The 16,783-nt window shown below is 38.0% G+C and overlaps 1 protein-coding gene across 1 annotated transcript in view; it reads left to right on the forward strand.

Annotated features, from left to right (window-relative positions):
• The window catches only part of CR1 (complement C3b/C4b receptor 1 (Knops blood group)), a 251,622-nt gene that overhangs the window by 233,540 nt on the left and 1,299 nt on the right, over positions 1-16,783 (forward strand). The window contains 5 exon segments of the mRNA XM_036014974.1: positions 13,985-14,240; positions 14,242-14,378; positions 15,331-15,507; positions 15,590-15,692; positions 16,388-16,473. Coding sequence (XP_035870867.1) covers positions 13,985-14,240; positions 14,242-14,378; positions 15,331-15,507; positions 15,590-15,692; positions 16,388-16,473 — 759 coding nt within the window.

The following is a 16,783-nucleotide window of genomic DNA, read 5'->3' on the forward strand; positions in this document are numbered from 1 at the left end:
TTCTGTTAACCTCTGCCCTCACATTTTTGATCTGAAAGCAGCAGCTGAAACGGTTACTCTCCAAAGCTATTTCTAATGCTAATCTAACTTTCTTTTTGCCATTTTGTATACTTAGATGTGAGATGTAAGTTAGTTTAAGACCACAATGCTCAAAAGAAATTTTCTGTTTCCACTATTATAATAAGAAAGGTATAACATGCTTTATCATTGAAAATCTACTTATGGAATATGTTTTGCAATATATTTACTTTTTAAAGGGTTCATTGCCAAGGGACAAATAAGTGTGTTCCATCTGAGAAATGCCCTTCTTCCTTTATTTGATTGGTTTCAGAATACCTGCTTTGGGTGTGGCATACCACAGCAATGCTCTTGCTGGTAACAGCTTTTGGCAGGCAGATGCTTACCAAGTACAACAGAGGAGGCATGGCTCCCAGGGCCAACATCAAAAAAGACAGTGTATCTTCTGTCTAGACATCCTCTTTCAGGTTTTCACAAACACCTAAGTTGCAATTCACCAGGGCATTGAAAAGCATCATGTAAATGTACAAATTTAGGAGCCAATAATTATCTAACATTGTTTTATTTTAAAGAAGTGAGACTCTGATAATGACATCCCCAACCACCAACTACATCATAGCACAGTTCATAAAACCTTACAAGAGATCTACCACACTGCTCAAAACCAGGTATTCATGCATTTTTGCCATTTTCTTCTCTTTGGCAGTTTGACAGAATCTTTAGGAGGAGCTAGAGGAAACATGAGTTTTTACTCTGCTCCTCTCAAAACCTTGACTCTTTTGAGTTCCTTGTGAGGACCTTAGGAAGTTCACTGTCAATACTGTCCTCTGAGCTTAGTCACTAAAATGTTCTCAAGGCTGAGGGACAGATATTAGCTTCACTTCATAAGTCAGCTCGCTAGCCTAATTCAGGAAGGTTTTCAGGAAGCAGACAGTCATATCTCTCATTCTTTTTAGAGACAAATTCAGCTTTGCTTTTAGTGTCTAAAATTGGTCAAATAAAAATCTCTCAGAATGTTTTAGCATCTGGTAAGCTGATGCAAGAAAGACTGGCAGAGGCATGGTAAATGCACTTAACAGCAACACCCATTTGTTTCATTCAGTATTAAATCCATATTTGTTATACATCTACTACAGGCCTAGAACTGTCTGGGCACTGAAAAAAAGGCAAGAAAGCTCCATTCCTGAGGCATGGAGCTTGTCCAGACAAACAGGCAGCAAGCTTTGGAACCTAGCAAATGGAGCCTCCTCGGTTTAGTTAACTCGACAAAAGTTGAAGCAATCAATGTGAAAACTCTCAATTATATTAAGAATGCCCTGATGAACACCTAGTGTGGAAATTTCATTGATTGAAAAAAAATTGCAATTAAACTTCAGTCCTTGGACCTAATCAAGTACCTATAACTAGGAAACAAAGCACTAATCATGCTTTTCTGTATCTTTTGAATTTTGTCACAAGAAAAATAAACTTATTTTCAAGCCTATAAATAGAAGAAAAGGCGTCTAAAACTTTATTGAGATATAATTGGCATATGGCATAGTGTACAGATGGCTGTGGAGATGGGTAAATAGATTCTCTGTTTTCATAAATAAGTGCCTACACTCAGCCACTAAACATTTCTGTTATATAACTATTTTATTACTGTCAGAATGAAGAGAAGCAATAATTTCCCTTCGTTGGATTTTCTATTCAGTGTCTCCTTAATTATACCTCCTTTATTCTGTGTCACCATGGAGTATCTAATTTTACAATCATGGATATTTAGGTGTTTATTTTATACATCACCTCCACATTTAGTGTCTTGAGTGCTCTGTGAAGAGCTCGAATATTATGTTGGTCTGAAAGGAAGTGGACATTCCATGGTTTTTTAATCCATAAAGTCTTTGGCTCATCTCACACACAGAACTGTTTAAATACATATAAAGTTTTCTAATTCCAGAAGAAGCATTCGACGTTTGTACTGACAGCCTTCATTTCCTCCCCACCCTCTCATTCTGTAACCCTCTGCAATACAGGTTCTACCCCCCACCATTGCATGGATAAATGAGATGCTGATGTATATGTCATATTGCTAAGCATTTTTCTTTACCTGATTCCAAATGTAATATAAGATCAGTCAACACAGAAAACCAAAAACTGCTTTTGTTGCAATAAAAAGGGTATCAAAAGTTATACACAAATTTGATTCTGCTTTTTCCTACTTCTGAATATATTATAGTTTCTCACCCTGATATTTTCGACATTGATTGTTGTATAGAATTCCATCCCACAAGGCTACCTACCACCAGTTCCTTAATACTATTATTAGATATTTAGGGTTCATATTTTTTCTGAAATTATACATCATCGCTCCCAGTTCTGATTATTTCTTTAGGACAAGCTCTAAAATGTAACTGGTGGCTTAAAATCCATCTCCATTTAAAAACATTTCACATTTGGTAAAGTTATGTTAAAAATTAAAATAAAAGTCTTAGGGTGCTGGTCCCCTCAAAATGTTTACTCCCATTGGTCAATGTCATTTTTCTTTGGCAACTAATACAAAGAAAAGGTCAATTTTTTTTTCTTTACTACCAATCACATTACTCTTTGTTTTTTCTTTAGTCATACAGGTTGACTCCCAACCCTGCCAGTAAATCTTGCTCATTATTAATTTACCAGCATTAAAAGATTGTTTCATCAAAAAAGTTCTCAATATCTACATGACCTAACCAAGTCCCACCCATGCTAACTCGAATGATATTCCTTCCTTCCAAAAATTTGCTGCTTAGTACACCCTGGTCCTTATATTCTTTCATGCATGTATATATCATCTTCAATGAAACATTTAGTTCTGGAAGGGCAAGGGCCCCATGGAATTGAGGCTTAATATGCTTAATTGCGCAGTGTTGCTTCATAGTTTTCCTTCCCAGGGGTCCTCTCAAGGGAATAGGGGACAGAGTAATTTATTGCACATCAGGTGTTGAGAATGCAGTGGGCAAATCAGCCAGGCCAGGCCCTTTCCAGTCCAGACCTAAGCACTACCCCAAGGCAGAGGCCCCTCCTTTCAGGAGGCCCCATTAGCCCTGCCCTCTTCCCATGCCCGCCCAGGACACGCCCACCTGTGGTTGGTGCCTGACACTTTGTGAATCTGGGGTGTGCAGGGTGCCATAACTTGACTCAGTGAGGTACCTGCTCCTTGGCTCTGAGGTTTCCTGCTGATCTCTCAGAAAATGATGGCGTCTAGCAGAAGGCAAAAGACACCTCTCTGCCTCCCCAAGAGTCCCTTTTCTTCTTGGAGCTTCGTTGGGATCATTTTGGTGGCTCTAATGCTCCTGTTACCCACATCTTTCGGTAGGAGGTTGGCGTGGGTGTAGCTCCGGGGTCGAACTGGAGCAGGTCAGGGAGCAGGCAATCCGGAGCCAAAGGAGGGGAAGCTTCGTTTGGAGGGTCAGGTTGGAGGCGCAGGGCTTGGTCCCTCCGGATGGTGCGGGGCTGGGGTGAAGGCGGGCCAGAGATACCCAGGTCTTTCTGTGAACGGATCTAGGGCGGTGGAAACCCCTTAATACCCAAGGTGAAAATTGCCTGGTGGTCGCCCCGAGCCACGGCGGACTCTGGGCACCGCAGGTATTTGCCCATGTCTAAGCTGTGTCCCTAGCTGAAGCTTGCAGGTGTTTGGGGCTGAATAAATCAGGATGGGAAGGGCGGAGGGACCTTGTGCTCAAAGGAGGGACTTGCTCTTGAGTGCCCCCATGCGTGGGGAATGTTAGTAGGCCTGTGGTGTGCCCATGAGAAGGGTTTGGGCTGTGTGGCTGAGGCGGGGTGATGCCTTGGTGAGTGTGCTGTTGTGCCCCAGTAGATTGGGCTGAAGTATACCAAGTGGGTGTTGCCTGGAGTGTGTTTTGTGGAAGTGTCCAGGGCACCAGTAGGGCAAGGAAGCTCGCTGCTTGTTTTGTATGGGGCTGGGAAGAGCATGTTGTGTGTATAGAACTGGCCTGATAGAAGGCCCTGGGTTCCCAAGCTAGAGTTTTGGAAGAGTGTGCAGTGCTTTTTGTACATACAGGGAATAGGTTGCTTGTCAGCCTAGTGGGGTTGGTTTGTTTGTTTGTTTCTTTGTTTGTTTTGTTTTTCCTGCCATGGAATCATCTTTGTGTTCCTATCCAGGACAGGTGGTATCGTATTCTATTCTACCACCAAATGGCTTTGACTTTTTTTTTCATTATGTTGGTTCTATCTGAGGGATGATGCAAAACAACCTAAAAATCATCACTAGCCAAATTTAATGAGAAATTAGTATCCTTAAAAATTTGTTAATATAGTTTTCCCTATGGCTCATAAACTAAAGCTGAAGGCCCTTCCACTAAGCTTATTTTGTGCTTCACTGAATCAAATGTGTACTTTAATATATGTGTGTGTGTGTGTGTGTGTGTATGCCAAAAAAGACATACTTATACAAAATGTACACAAGCACAGGACAACCATTTTTAACACTTGAGGATATATTTTTTCTCTCTTTTTATGCCCCAATTACTTATAGGATTCCATTACATATACAGTTTGTTTGTATGCCACATTCTGTCCTTAGCAGAATTCATTCAGTCAGTATTTGCCTTTTTATGTGCCAGGTCCTATGCTGGTTTGGGGGCCACACTGGTGAACAATACCAAACCACTCCAATTTTCATGATCCCTGTTTCACAGTTTATTTCTGCACTCGTGCACACATGCACACATATAGGAATGTAAGCTGGGACTGTGTTTTGCCCACTGTTAGATCCAGGCACATAGTAGGCAATCCATTAACATCTGCTGAAATTTATTGGAACTGGCAGACAGTAACCAAACCATAATACTGGTATGTTATAACCCTAGACAGGTGCCCTGGAGGGAAGGAGCATGAGTCTCTGACAGCATTTAACAAATGACTGGTCAAAGGAAGACTTTTCTGCTCATGAGACAGGCTAAACTCTGCTGCTTTGGGGCTTCTGCCCTTGTTGTCCCTCAGTGTGGCAACATTCTCCTGCCGCCTCTTGCATAATTGGCTCCTTATCCTTCAGACTCACTGATGATGTTACCCCCTCAAGGACCTTCTCTCACCAAATTATCTCAGGGAGACACACACACCCCAGTTCAAATCCCCTCTAACTTGCAGTCACTCTTCTTCCAAAACTCTTTTTTCTGTCTATTCTCCACTAGAATTTAGAGATCTTGTGTGTCTTGTCACACTTGTGGTTCCAAATGCTCAATATTTTTACCTCAGAGTCAGTGCTCTTGTAGAAATATTAAGTGCCAGAATATTAAGTATAAAATACAGCTGGGTCTTAGAAATCAGGCAGAAAAATATTCCTCCTGCTTTGAGGGGAAAATTTCTTCCAAGAGCCATGCTTGGAATGAGCTTTCTGTAGCATCTAACAAGCTAAGGCAAAACCAACTGGGAGTCAGAGAGGCTCTGTTTTCCCATTTATCTTGAGTCTGTCTGCAGGGTTCAAGTTACTCCAGGCTTCTTGATATTGATCACTTAAAAATTTCATTTATGGGGGAGTGAAAGAATAAGAACAGTGATTGTAAGAAGAAAATGAAGAGAATTTAAAAAAATAAAGATTGTGCTAAACACTAGAAATTGAAGGAAACTATAAACACTGTTTAGAATATATGAAAATAGATAAAGTGAATAGGAAGCAATGTGAAAGGTAACAAAACTAGAAATGAAGAGGAGGAAAGACAAGGTAGAAGGTTAAGGCTGAACGGTAAATATGTAAAATAGTCACGGGATGTATTGTACAGCATACAGAGTATTGTCAATAATACTTTAATAATTATGGATGGTGCCAGGTAGGTACTGGACCTGTCAAGAGGATCACTTTGTAAATTATATAAATGTCTAACCCCTATGCTGTACACCTGCACTAATAATAATGAATGCCAAGTATAATTGAGAAAATAAAATAAAACAGGCTCTATTTTCTAGAGAAAAAGAACAAGAATAATACTGCAGGTCATTAGGGAAAATAGCATAAAATAAAACTTAGAGAGTAAAAGTGAGAAATCAGTGTGCCCTGCAGAAAAAATACATGAAAAAGTAAACATTTCACTTGAAGCAGCTCAGGAGGAGACTTTGTAAATAGACAGTGTTGTGCTGGGGAGGCTTGCATCTCAGAAATATTTGCCAAATAGTTTGACATCACAGAAAGGAATATTTGTAAAATTTTGGGACCAGTCTCATTCTTCCAGAGAGGGATGCTTTCTTGGACAAAACTTAAAATCTCTTTCTGTGGATGGTCTCTATTGCCTATTTTAGGTCTTTTCTTCCTTTCAAATTAAAGAAGCCAAGATCAACAAGTACTTATGCAATAGTTTCTCAGTTTCCTTAGTCTCCATATTACAATGCAAAGAAAGAAGTTCTTACCTTGTCAATTGCTAGGTTTCTAGAACACTAAATGATAGACAACAAAAGAAATTGATAACCACATTCTTCTCCAGCACATAAAGTTTAAACTCGTTATTTTTAATGCTATATTCATTACAATATCTTCACCATTGTTTTCTGTATGATAGCAGTGGTACTGTTGAGTACCAAATTTTTTTGAATAGCTACTATGAGGGGCACATTGTGCTAGGTCTTATGGCCACATGGATGAGTGAAGTTAGCCATGTGAACTATTAAATGCAAAAGTATGTGCTAATTATCAGAGAAATACAAGCACAGAAGAGTCCATGAGAAGAGGATTGGTCTCTGCCTCCCTGGAGGAAGCAGAAAAGGCAGCATAGAGGAGATGTTGAGTGGATTAAGTCTAAGAAGATGAGTTGAGCAGGAGGTACAGCTGAGAAGGTAGAAACAGTGCCCATGAATTGCAAAAATTTTAATTTTTATAATGTACATATTATGCAAAATGATCTGTAGAACCAATTCAATCCCTATCAAGATTCCAATGACATATTTCATGAAATATAACCAACAACTCCAGAAGTTGTATGAAACCACAAAAGACCCAAAGCAGCCAAAGCAATGTTAAGAAATCGTAAGGAGGCATTATGTTTTCTGATTTCACACTATAGTAGAGAGGTTTAGTAGTCAAAAGAGCAAGGTCTTGGTATGAAAACAGACATACAGATCAATGCAACAGTAGAGAGCACTTAGAAATATATCTATGCATATATGGTCAATTAATTTCTGACAAAGAAACCCAGTTTATATAATTGTCTCTTCAATCAATGGCATTGATAAAACTGAACCCCTATCTTACAATATACACAAAACTCAACTCAAAGTATATTAAAGACTTGAGCATAAGACCCAAAAACCATGAAACTCCTAGAAGAAAACACAGGGGTAAGCACCTACACATTGGTCTTGACAATGACTTTTTTGGATTTGACACCAAAAGCAAAGGCAACATTAACCAAAAAACAAAAAAAAAAAACAAAAACAAAAACAAACAAAAAAAAAAAACAAAAAAAACTAGTAGGCCCTGACCAGTGTATCTCCATTGGCTGGGCAAGCCTAGAGGTTGCCAGCTCAATTCCCAATTGGGGCACATGTCTGGGTTGCATTTTCGGTCCTGTTCAGGGCACATGTGAAAGGCAATGTTGCTCTCTCACATCAGTGTTTCTCTCTCACATCAATGTTTCTCTCCCTCTCTCTCTCTCCTCCCCATCTCTCTAAAGATAAATAAAATCTTTAAAACAAGTGGAACTACATCAAACTAAACAATTTCTTCAGCAAAGGCAATCATCAACAAAATGAAAAGAAAACCTACATAGTGGGAGAAAATATTTGCACTGAAAATAAATATCAGTTAAAGGGATAATATCCAAAATGCATATGACACTAGTAAAACCTAACAGAAGAAAAATAATCCAATTTTTGAAATATGTGCAAAAGACCTGAATAGACATTTATCCAAAGAAAACATATGATAAGGTGCTCAACATCACTAATCTTTAGGGAAATGCAAATCAAAACTACAGTGAAATATCACCTGACACTTGTCAGAATGACTATCATAAAAAAACTAATAACAAGAGCTGGTGAAGACGTAGAGAAAAGGGAACCTCATACACTGTGGAGGGATTGTAATATGGTACAGCCACTATGGAAAAAAGTATGAAGAATCCTAAAAAAATTTGAAAATAGAGCAGCTATGCAATGCAGCAATACCATTTCTGGATATTTATAAAAAAAACATTAATTCACAAAGATATATGAACCCCTATGTTCATCATAGCACTGTTTATAATAGCTAAGATATGGAAGTGATGTATGTTTTCTTTTCATCTCTAGAGGAATAAAGATAATATGTACATAATGGAATATTGATTATATAATTATATGTGTATATGTTTATTATATAATTATAGATGATGGAATATTATCCAGCAATAAAAAAGGATGAAATCTTGCCACATGGGACAACATGGATGGACCTAGAGGGCATTGTGTTAAGTGAAATGACTCAGACAGAAAAATTCAAAAACCTTATGATTTCACCTACATGTGAAATCTAAACAAAACAAAACAAAAAATGAACCAACAAAACAAAAATAATCAGACTAATAGATACAAAGAACAAGCTATTGTTGCCAAAGAGGAAAGGGATGGGAGGTGCAAGGGAAAAATAATGTTTTAAGCTGTTTAGTGAGAACTCTGAAGTCTTGATACATTTTTTTCATTTAGGGAACTCATGGGAGAAATTCAAAACAGTCTTAAAAATTAGTTGTAGTGTCAGAAAAAAAAGGAAATGCATGAACTTATTAGGAAGATAAGACTTCATGGTAGACCAGGAAAGAGTAGAAGCCTAGAGATAGGTGGCAAATTTCCAAGTACAGATTGTTACTAGATTAGAAATAAGAAAAATTGGTATGGACTGAGTAATCAGAAAAAAAATTGTTCCTCAGAGTGATGAAGGGAAAGAGAGAACCAGAGAGAGACATACATGGGAGAAATCCTTCGTTTGCCTCCTGCATTCATCTACCTGCAAAGTAGGCATGTGTGTTGACTGGAAATTCGACTTGCATCCCTTCAGTCTACAGGACAACAATCCAACCAATCCCTGAGCCACACTAGCCATGACAGGATAATTTTCATATATCAAGTAGAATCTACTGTAGTCTTCTACAGAGAAATTCCTGCATTTCCACTGATGTTTAAATAATCTGAGGTATAAATTTACCATGTATTTTCAAAATCTTCAGAAGCTTATGGAGAGAAAATAAGTGAGGAAATGGTGTTTGCAACAACATTAAAAAGTTCCGGACAGTGTATGTATTCCAAACACAATTTTCCTGGAGTTCTGCAGTTAATGGACTATTCCTTGTTAGAACAATCCATACTAGTCACTGGACCATCTGCAGGTGAAAATGGAGAAGGCCCCACTGCTCCACACCCTGTTTGTAGCTGTCACATGTCAGGTTGCCAGGACAAAAGTGGTGAGACAGGGTTATTGTATAACACAGTTATTAGGAAGTGGTCTTATGCTCGATATTTATAGGAATGAGGAAGAAAAATTAGAACTGGGCAAAAGAGGAAGCTAAGTATCACTGTGATCTCAGTTAGGGCCTCAGGCAATTTAGGGCCTAAGGCCACGCTATGGGAATTTGTGAAACTGGAATGACCCTTTAGAGGGATAAAGCCAACATTGTACATCCCATGTAGATTAGTCATGGAATGTGGACTATGTCATAAACTGAGTGTGATCATGGAAAAGTTGCTTTAAAAAAAAAAGGAAAAGAATGGAAAAGATGGTAGTACCAGACTTAATGATCAAAGCATTTTTCCAAAACATATATATGTTTAGATTTTATTTAAATGAGGATAAGTTAAATTCTCAATCCTATTGGTCATGACAGTGGAAGAAACTGGATGATGTCTGATTTCATTCAAAATACTGTAGAACTATACATTCTCATATTAAATAATGTAGCCTTTATGCAATAGAATTAAGATTGAGTCTCTTCCCCCATTCTAGTTAATTGAATACAATAATGAAGAATAATAAATAAGCACGTTTTCTTATTGCTAGGACCTAAAGCTTTAATGACTTAGGTAGCAATGCTAATTCATTCAAGTAATTTTAGAAATCATGTGTGATTTTATTTATAAAGGTTTCTGGTATACTTTAGTTTCTAGTGCTATCCCAGAACACTTTTTATTTATAAGGTTTTAATTTTTATTCATGAGGTTTTAAGAAGATGAATCAACTCCAGGGTCTTTAAGGAATTTATGAATAATTATTTTCTTTATCTCCTCCTCTAAAGTCTATCCTAAAATGTCTTTGAAGTCCTGAGCTTATTTCTCTATAAATGTACCCATACTGCAAGAAGGATGTACTTTGTCCCAGAAATTACTGCCCCATTTTAGGTTTACTTTCTTAAAGTAAAAGTTGTCAGGGTAATTGGTGACAAAACAGAAGCAGGGTAGAAGTTTTAGCCTCTCTCCTGATATTCCTGTGGTCTTTGTCTCTAGGTCAGTGTAAGTTCCTGCCAACATATCCTTTTGCTAAGCCTGAAGTTCAGAATGATCAGCCTGAGTTTGCTGTTGGGACATCTTGGGAATATGAATGCCTTCCTGGGTAATAGCAAAAGGTCATTCTTTACTATCTGTCTGAAGACCTCCAAGTGGCCAGATGCTCAGCGATACTATGAATCTGAGTGATCTTTGTAATAGAAGCATCTTTGGATCTATTAGTATATCTCTATGAGTTAACCTGTTATTTCTCATGATAAATGATCAGCAAATTAGTAAGTCATCTCAATGAAGGGGGCTCCTGGTTGCTCCATGTGTTCTTAAGGGCATTGAGTATTGAAATTAAATCCCCACAGCTGGCCCACCCTGCTTACCTGTCATCTCCATGACTTTCTCTGTGTTCTCTGTACTGTGTTAGAATGAGGTTAGAAGTTAGTGTGCAAAGCTAATTATTTTCACTTCTTTCTTACCCCATTTAATTCAAGAGATTTTGTTTTAGTAACTACTAGGTATGAAGCTTTATGCTAGATGATGGGGCTAGAGAGAATCATGAAAGTCTGCTAGTCCCTTACTATGATGAACTATACTAATTGTAAAGACTGGCTTTTAAACAAATACTGTACTCTGATGTAATTTCATTTATTCAAAGTGATAGCCCTGACTGGTGTAGCTCAGTGGATTGAGCACGGGCTGAGAACCAAATGGTCGCCAGATTGATTCCCAGTCAGAGCACATGCTGGGTTGTGGGCCAGATCCCCAGGAGGGGGTGTGCAAGAGGCAACCACACACCGATGTTTCTCTCCTTCTGTTTCTCCTTCCCTTCCCCTCTCTCTAAAAAATAAATAAATAAATAAACGAAGTCTTTAAAAAACAGAGATAAATTTATGAGATCATAGAGAAATTAGTAATAAATGCTATCTATAAGAATTGGGGAAACCTAGGCATTAAAGGTACAGGAAACAGCATATGCAAAAGCATAAAGGTATGAAAAACATGATGTCTTTGGAGAATAGGAAAATTCAGAGTGGTTGCAGTAAGGTACATGGTGAACAAGAGTAGTTGATTAAGTAGATTGGAACTTAACTGTGAAAGGACATGATATTTTTCCAATCTAAATGACAAATCATTGTAAGGTGTTTTTCATTTGTTTTTGCACATGGAAGAGTGATTTTTTTATTACTGTTCAAGTATAGTTGCCTCCATTTTCATGTCACCATGCTCCACCATGCCCCCTGCCTCCCACCCTCAAATCTATTCCCTTTGGCTTTGTCCATGTGTCCTTTCTATGTGTTCCTTGATGGTCCTTCCCTACTTTCCCCCATTATCCCTCTCCCTGCTTCTTTCTGGTTACTGTTAGTTTGTTCTTTGTTTCAATGTCTCTGGTTATATTTTGTTTGCTTGTTTGTTTTGTTGTAAGTTTTTAAATGTAGGTAGTGGCAGGACCATGCTTCTGAAAGATAATGAGCCCAGGGGAAGATGAGCATAGAAGATGGAGACCAGTGGAGACCAGAGTTAGAAAGGTAAATTGTGTTCCTCAGTGATCCAATGAGAGATAATAGCCTTGATAAAATAGCAGAGGAGAATGGGAAGGGTTTACAGGATCAAATATAAAGGACACATGGACAAAAACTAGGGGGATGTGGAAATGGGAGGGAGGTGGGAAGGGATGGGTGGGTGGGCTGGGATGTGAGTAAAGGAAAGAAAACTGTACTTGAACAATGATTAAAATAAAATTTTAAAAAATAGTAGGTTTGGAAATTTCTGAAATCAGTCACTAAAATTTGGTGACCAACTGAATGAAGGGCAGGGAATAAAGAATGAGTTTCAAAAAGGAAAAAATGACTGATAAATTTACTTTTTTTCCTTTAAGCCATAAGATTTGGTAATCACAGTAAGTGAATATAAAAAGGAAAAATAAATACTATAATTATGGTTGACCACAAATAATGTTTGCATCACACTCACAAATATAGAGTATATGCTTTACACAATTACTGTTCTGGAGTTGACTATTCATTTCCTTGGAAGACAGAAGTTTAATAAATGTCATAAATGTCTTTGAATAAACATGAACAAGCTAATCAGAAAGTTCAGTCAGGTTGGGACTTGTAACACAAAAGGCTTCCCAAATCTTAGTCCCAAATCCTGTTTTGTTTTGTTTTCCTTTGTAGGCAAATCATGTGTGAGTCCTAGAGAACTCCTTCATGCCTCTGTCTTCACACATGAGTATCAAGTTTGGGCCAATAAATATTCTTATAAAGAAGGGTGAGTTGGCAGGAGACATTTCCAGGGTATATGGGTTTCACAGCAGTTGTTTCAGCCAGAAGCCATCTATCTTCAAAAAGGGCTTTGAGTAATTGCCACCTACTTTTTAAAACAGAGAAGCAAAAAGAGAATTGCCTACCTCATCTGCTCTAGAGACTGTCTTTCAGGATTATCCACTAGAGAGGTTACCTGGAAGAGAAAGTAGCTTGGGCTACCCTTCCTCCAATTTTAAATCTCCAGTGTTTCTGGCCAGCAGGCGAATTTTACTCGGTTTTAGATTCTTTAATCTTTTGTATGAGTCCTTAGTCCATCACTGATACTTGTCATACATGATATTCCATCCTTTGCCATTCTTTCAGTGGACAAAGAACTAAGCTTTGCTGAAGTGTACATCTAGCTGAGAGATGATCACTCATCTCTTTGTCTTTAGGAGTTTTTTAATTGATTTGAGAGAGAGGATGGTGGAGAGAGGGAGGGAAACATTGATTTGTTGTTCCACTTATTTATACATTCATTGGTTGCTTCTCATAAGTGTTGTGACTGGAGTTTGAACCCACAGTCTGGGCAAATCTGGATGACTGTCTAAAGAACCGAGCTACCTGGCCAGGGTCTTTGTAATTTCAATATCAATTCATTAGTGACACATTTGCTTCATGTATAATATTATCTTAGATAATATTGTAATGTGGAATAAGGTCATGCCTTTATGTAAATGTGAGTGAAATGATCCCTTTATTTTACATGCTAGGTAAATCCTCTTGTATTCTTCTAGAGGGAAATTAGGCACCTACATATCAAAATTTGTACTCAGGAAAGTTACATGTGGATTGGAAAGTTCTGGGCACAAAGCTGTAGTTTGTTTATCTTCTTCCAATTCCCTTTGATTACTTCCCCTTTGATGACAAGTTATTTCATAGTGAATAAGGACTGAAGTCTAAATTATACCGTGAGATCACACACTGCTAACTTCACTCCATGCAAACAAAAGTCATGCCAGGTGTTTCCTATAACAGTTTATCTATATTCTGGCATTGGATCTACTGACCATACTATAGTTTTTTGAGTTTACATCAGGGAAGTTCAATGCATCGTTCTACTTTGCTACTTACTATTAAATAGCTTTGAGATAAGGATATTCATTTTCAACAAAAATTGATCAATTGTACACTGAATTGGTTGGACAAAATACCCTGAAAGTGTAACATTTAAATGTCTTCTTTTCACACCTAACCCCCAAAAACCCTTTCCTTATGAGTCACCCAAGACATATTTAATGGGCACTTTTATAACAGCAGTAGAGAGGATTTTTACTATGGAGTAGTGGTGACTTATCAGTGCTATGTTGGACAGAATGGAAAAAAGCTGTTTGACCTCGTGGGTGAGAAGTCAATATACTGAACCAGCAAGGGCAATGAAGTTGGCACCTGGAGCAGCTCTCCTCCTCAGTGTATTAAAATAGTCAAATGCCTAATTCGAGAAATTGAAAATGGAATTATGGACATTCATATAGACATTCATTTTCTTAAATGATACCATGATGTTTAAGGGTAAGCCTGGTTTTACCATGAAAGTCGGCAACAAGGTATGGTGCCAATTAAAAAGTTCATGGAATGCTCCACTTCCAAGGTGTTTCAAGGATGACTTGGAATGAAAATTTGGTGATCTACAAGTAAAATGATACTTTTGGTTGAATAGAAAAGTGGTAGGTGTGGGGAAAAGAGGTAAAGATAATAAGTGCAGTTGGGGCTATCCTGGTTTAAGAATTTGAAAGTAAACTTTGAAAGTAGTATTTACATGTTGAAGAGGTAGGGCACTTGCTATAGTCTGCAGTGTGTTAGAGCTACATTAATTTGGGGAATCTAGAAGACATTTAAAAAAAGCAAATAGTACCCGAGCCAGTGATCAGAAAATTTTTTCTAAAGCATGTATGATATTCAATTTCAGTTAAATGAGGATAAAATGAATTCTCAATCTTATTGGCCATGCCAAGGGGAGAAACTGGCTGATGTCAGAATTTGACTCAAAAAAAAAAACCAAAAAACCTGTAGGCATTCTATATTCTCATATTGAAAAATGTAGTCTTTCTGTAATAAGGCTAAATTAAGGTTGAATCTCTTCCCCCACTCTCTCTTTCTCCCCTACTCTTACTGAAAAATATAAGACTTACAAAAATTTGGCAACATTCAGATCTACCCCCTCACACACACATACAAGGCCCAGAACCTTTATCAACTGGTTTGGGGAGTGGGAAACTGAGGTAGATTTTGGTGATTAAAATGTATTACCAAAGTTTGGTTCCCTTAACTACAATATTAGTGAGAGGATAACCAAGATCATTTCAGCTACATAAGTAGAAAATGATGAGTGGATGGAATGGTTCCTGGTACAGATCAAGAGAGAGAAAGCAGATGATTGCATGCTTCATCATGTCTAAAAAAACGATAGGATGTTATCCCACTCCACATCACCAAAGGACTCCTTGCTTTACATTTAGGAGAAATGACACAACCACTTTCATCCCACCCCTGCTAACCCCAACATGGATTAGGTTGTAGAGAAGAAAGCTCTTATTTCAGAAATAAAAGGCCTCTGGTCCAGTTCTTTTCTCAGGGTGTCTACCACCTCCACATATCTACTGTGGTAATTATAACAAAAGGAATAAGGAAATCTTTGCAATTGGACAGAAAGTGTCCTACAGCTGTGAGCCTGGCTACAGTCACATTGGAGCTAACACTATGCAGTGTACATCCTTGGGAACCTGGAGCCATACAGCCCCCAAATGTGAAGGTGCCTGAAGCTCAATTCCATCTTAAGGAAAATCAGCTGTTTCTTGACTCTTCATGTGCCAGCTCCGTCTCTTTTTTCCTAGTGGAATCATGTGATGCCATTCTAGAAAAATTTCTCAACGGCCAGGTAGTGGTTTTTCCTACCTTCCAGCCTGGGGGAGAGGTATCTTTTGTTTGTAATGAGGAGTGAGTGTGAGGTGACAGGGCCTGAATTGAGATCTATAACTTACAGCAAAGCATTGCAGTATGTGATCCCAAAGACCGTTACTGTTTTTCCCTCCCTCTAGTCCTTTCCCTCCTGATCTTTACCATTTATCACTACGATTTCTGTTATTAACCAAATGCTATTGGTTTTCTTCAAGTGTATGTATTGTGCATAACCAACCAAAACTCAGAATTATCCGTCTATCATTGAAAAAGCAGAGTTTGAGGTCTAAAGTTAGGCTATATTATGACGAATGATTAGATGATGGGCATTTAGTAAGAGGGGCTCTTTGGGTTGAGCTTAGGGGAAAGATCTTTGATATTTTTGTCACTCAAAACTGAGATTTGTTCCTTCTCTTGAGGCCAAGAGAATCTTGAAATTTGGAAGCCAAGGAGAAAAAGGAGAATTTTTCCTCTTAAAATATTTTATTGTTCATACTATTACAGTTGACTCACTTAAAAATTTATAATCATTAGGACTTTTTCTCTGTGTCCACCTGGTCTGAAGTCATCACATAGCTGAACTGATTAATAAACAATCTTGGGCTTTTTCCTTAAGCCTAAATGCTTTTAAAAACCAAGCTCATTAATACCACATGTTTGAGACATGTGATCCATTCCATGCAATTGAGAATTCATTTCTTCTGGTGATGATTTGCTACCCCTTATTGTTTAAGGCACCAGTGAAGTGGCAAATCTTCTAGTCAGTGTGTCTCAGAAGGGATGAGAGTATGCTGGAATAATAAGTTTCCTGTCTGTGAATGTGAGTAGAAGCAAAAAGAAATACGAATCTTACCTCTTCATTTTTGATGTTATCATGCATTTATCAATGATAACATCTTATCTGTGTATGTACTTTGAACATGGACACGCCACTCTTCTGCATATTCTAGAGTGCTGACCAAAATGAAGAGTATTCAGTTCGCCACATATTCATTGAGTATTCTATCTATATTAAGAAAAAGACTCTGGAAAGTTACCCCACTGTAACTGAGTAGCACATCTGTGGTGAAATGGTTTGGCCACGTGTCCTTATTCCAGTTCCTCTACTGATGAGCAACTCTTAGAGCTAA

This window comes from Phyllostomus discolor, chromosome 14, assembly GCF_004126475.2.
Source record: "Phyllostomus discolor isolate MPI-MPIP mPhyDis1 chromosome 14, mPhyDis1.pri.v3, whole genome shotgun sequence".
Classification (NCBI taxonomy): Eukaryota; Metazoa; Chordata; class Mammalia; order Chiroptera; family Phyllostomidae; genus Phyllostomus; species Phyllostomus discolor.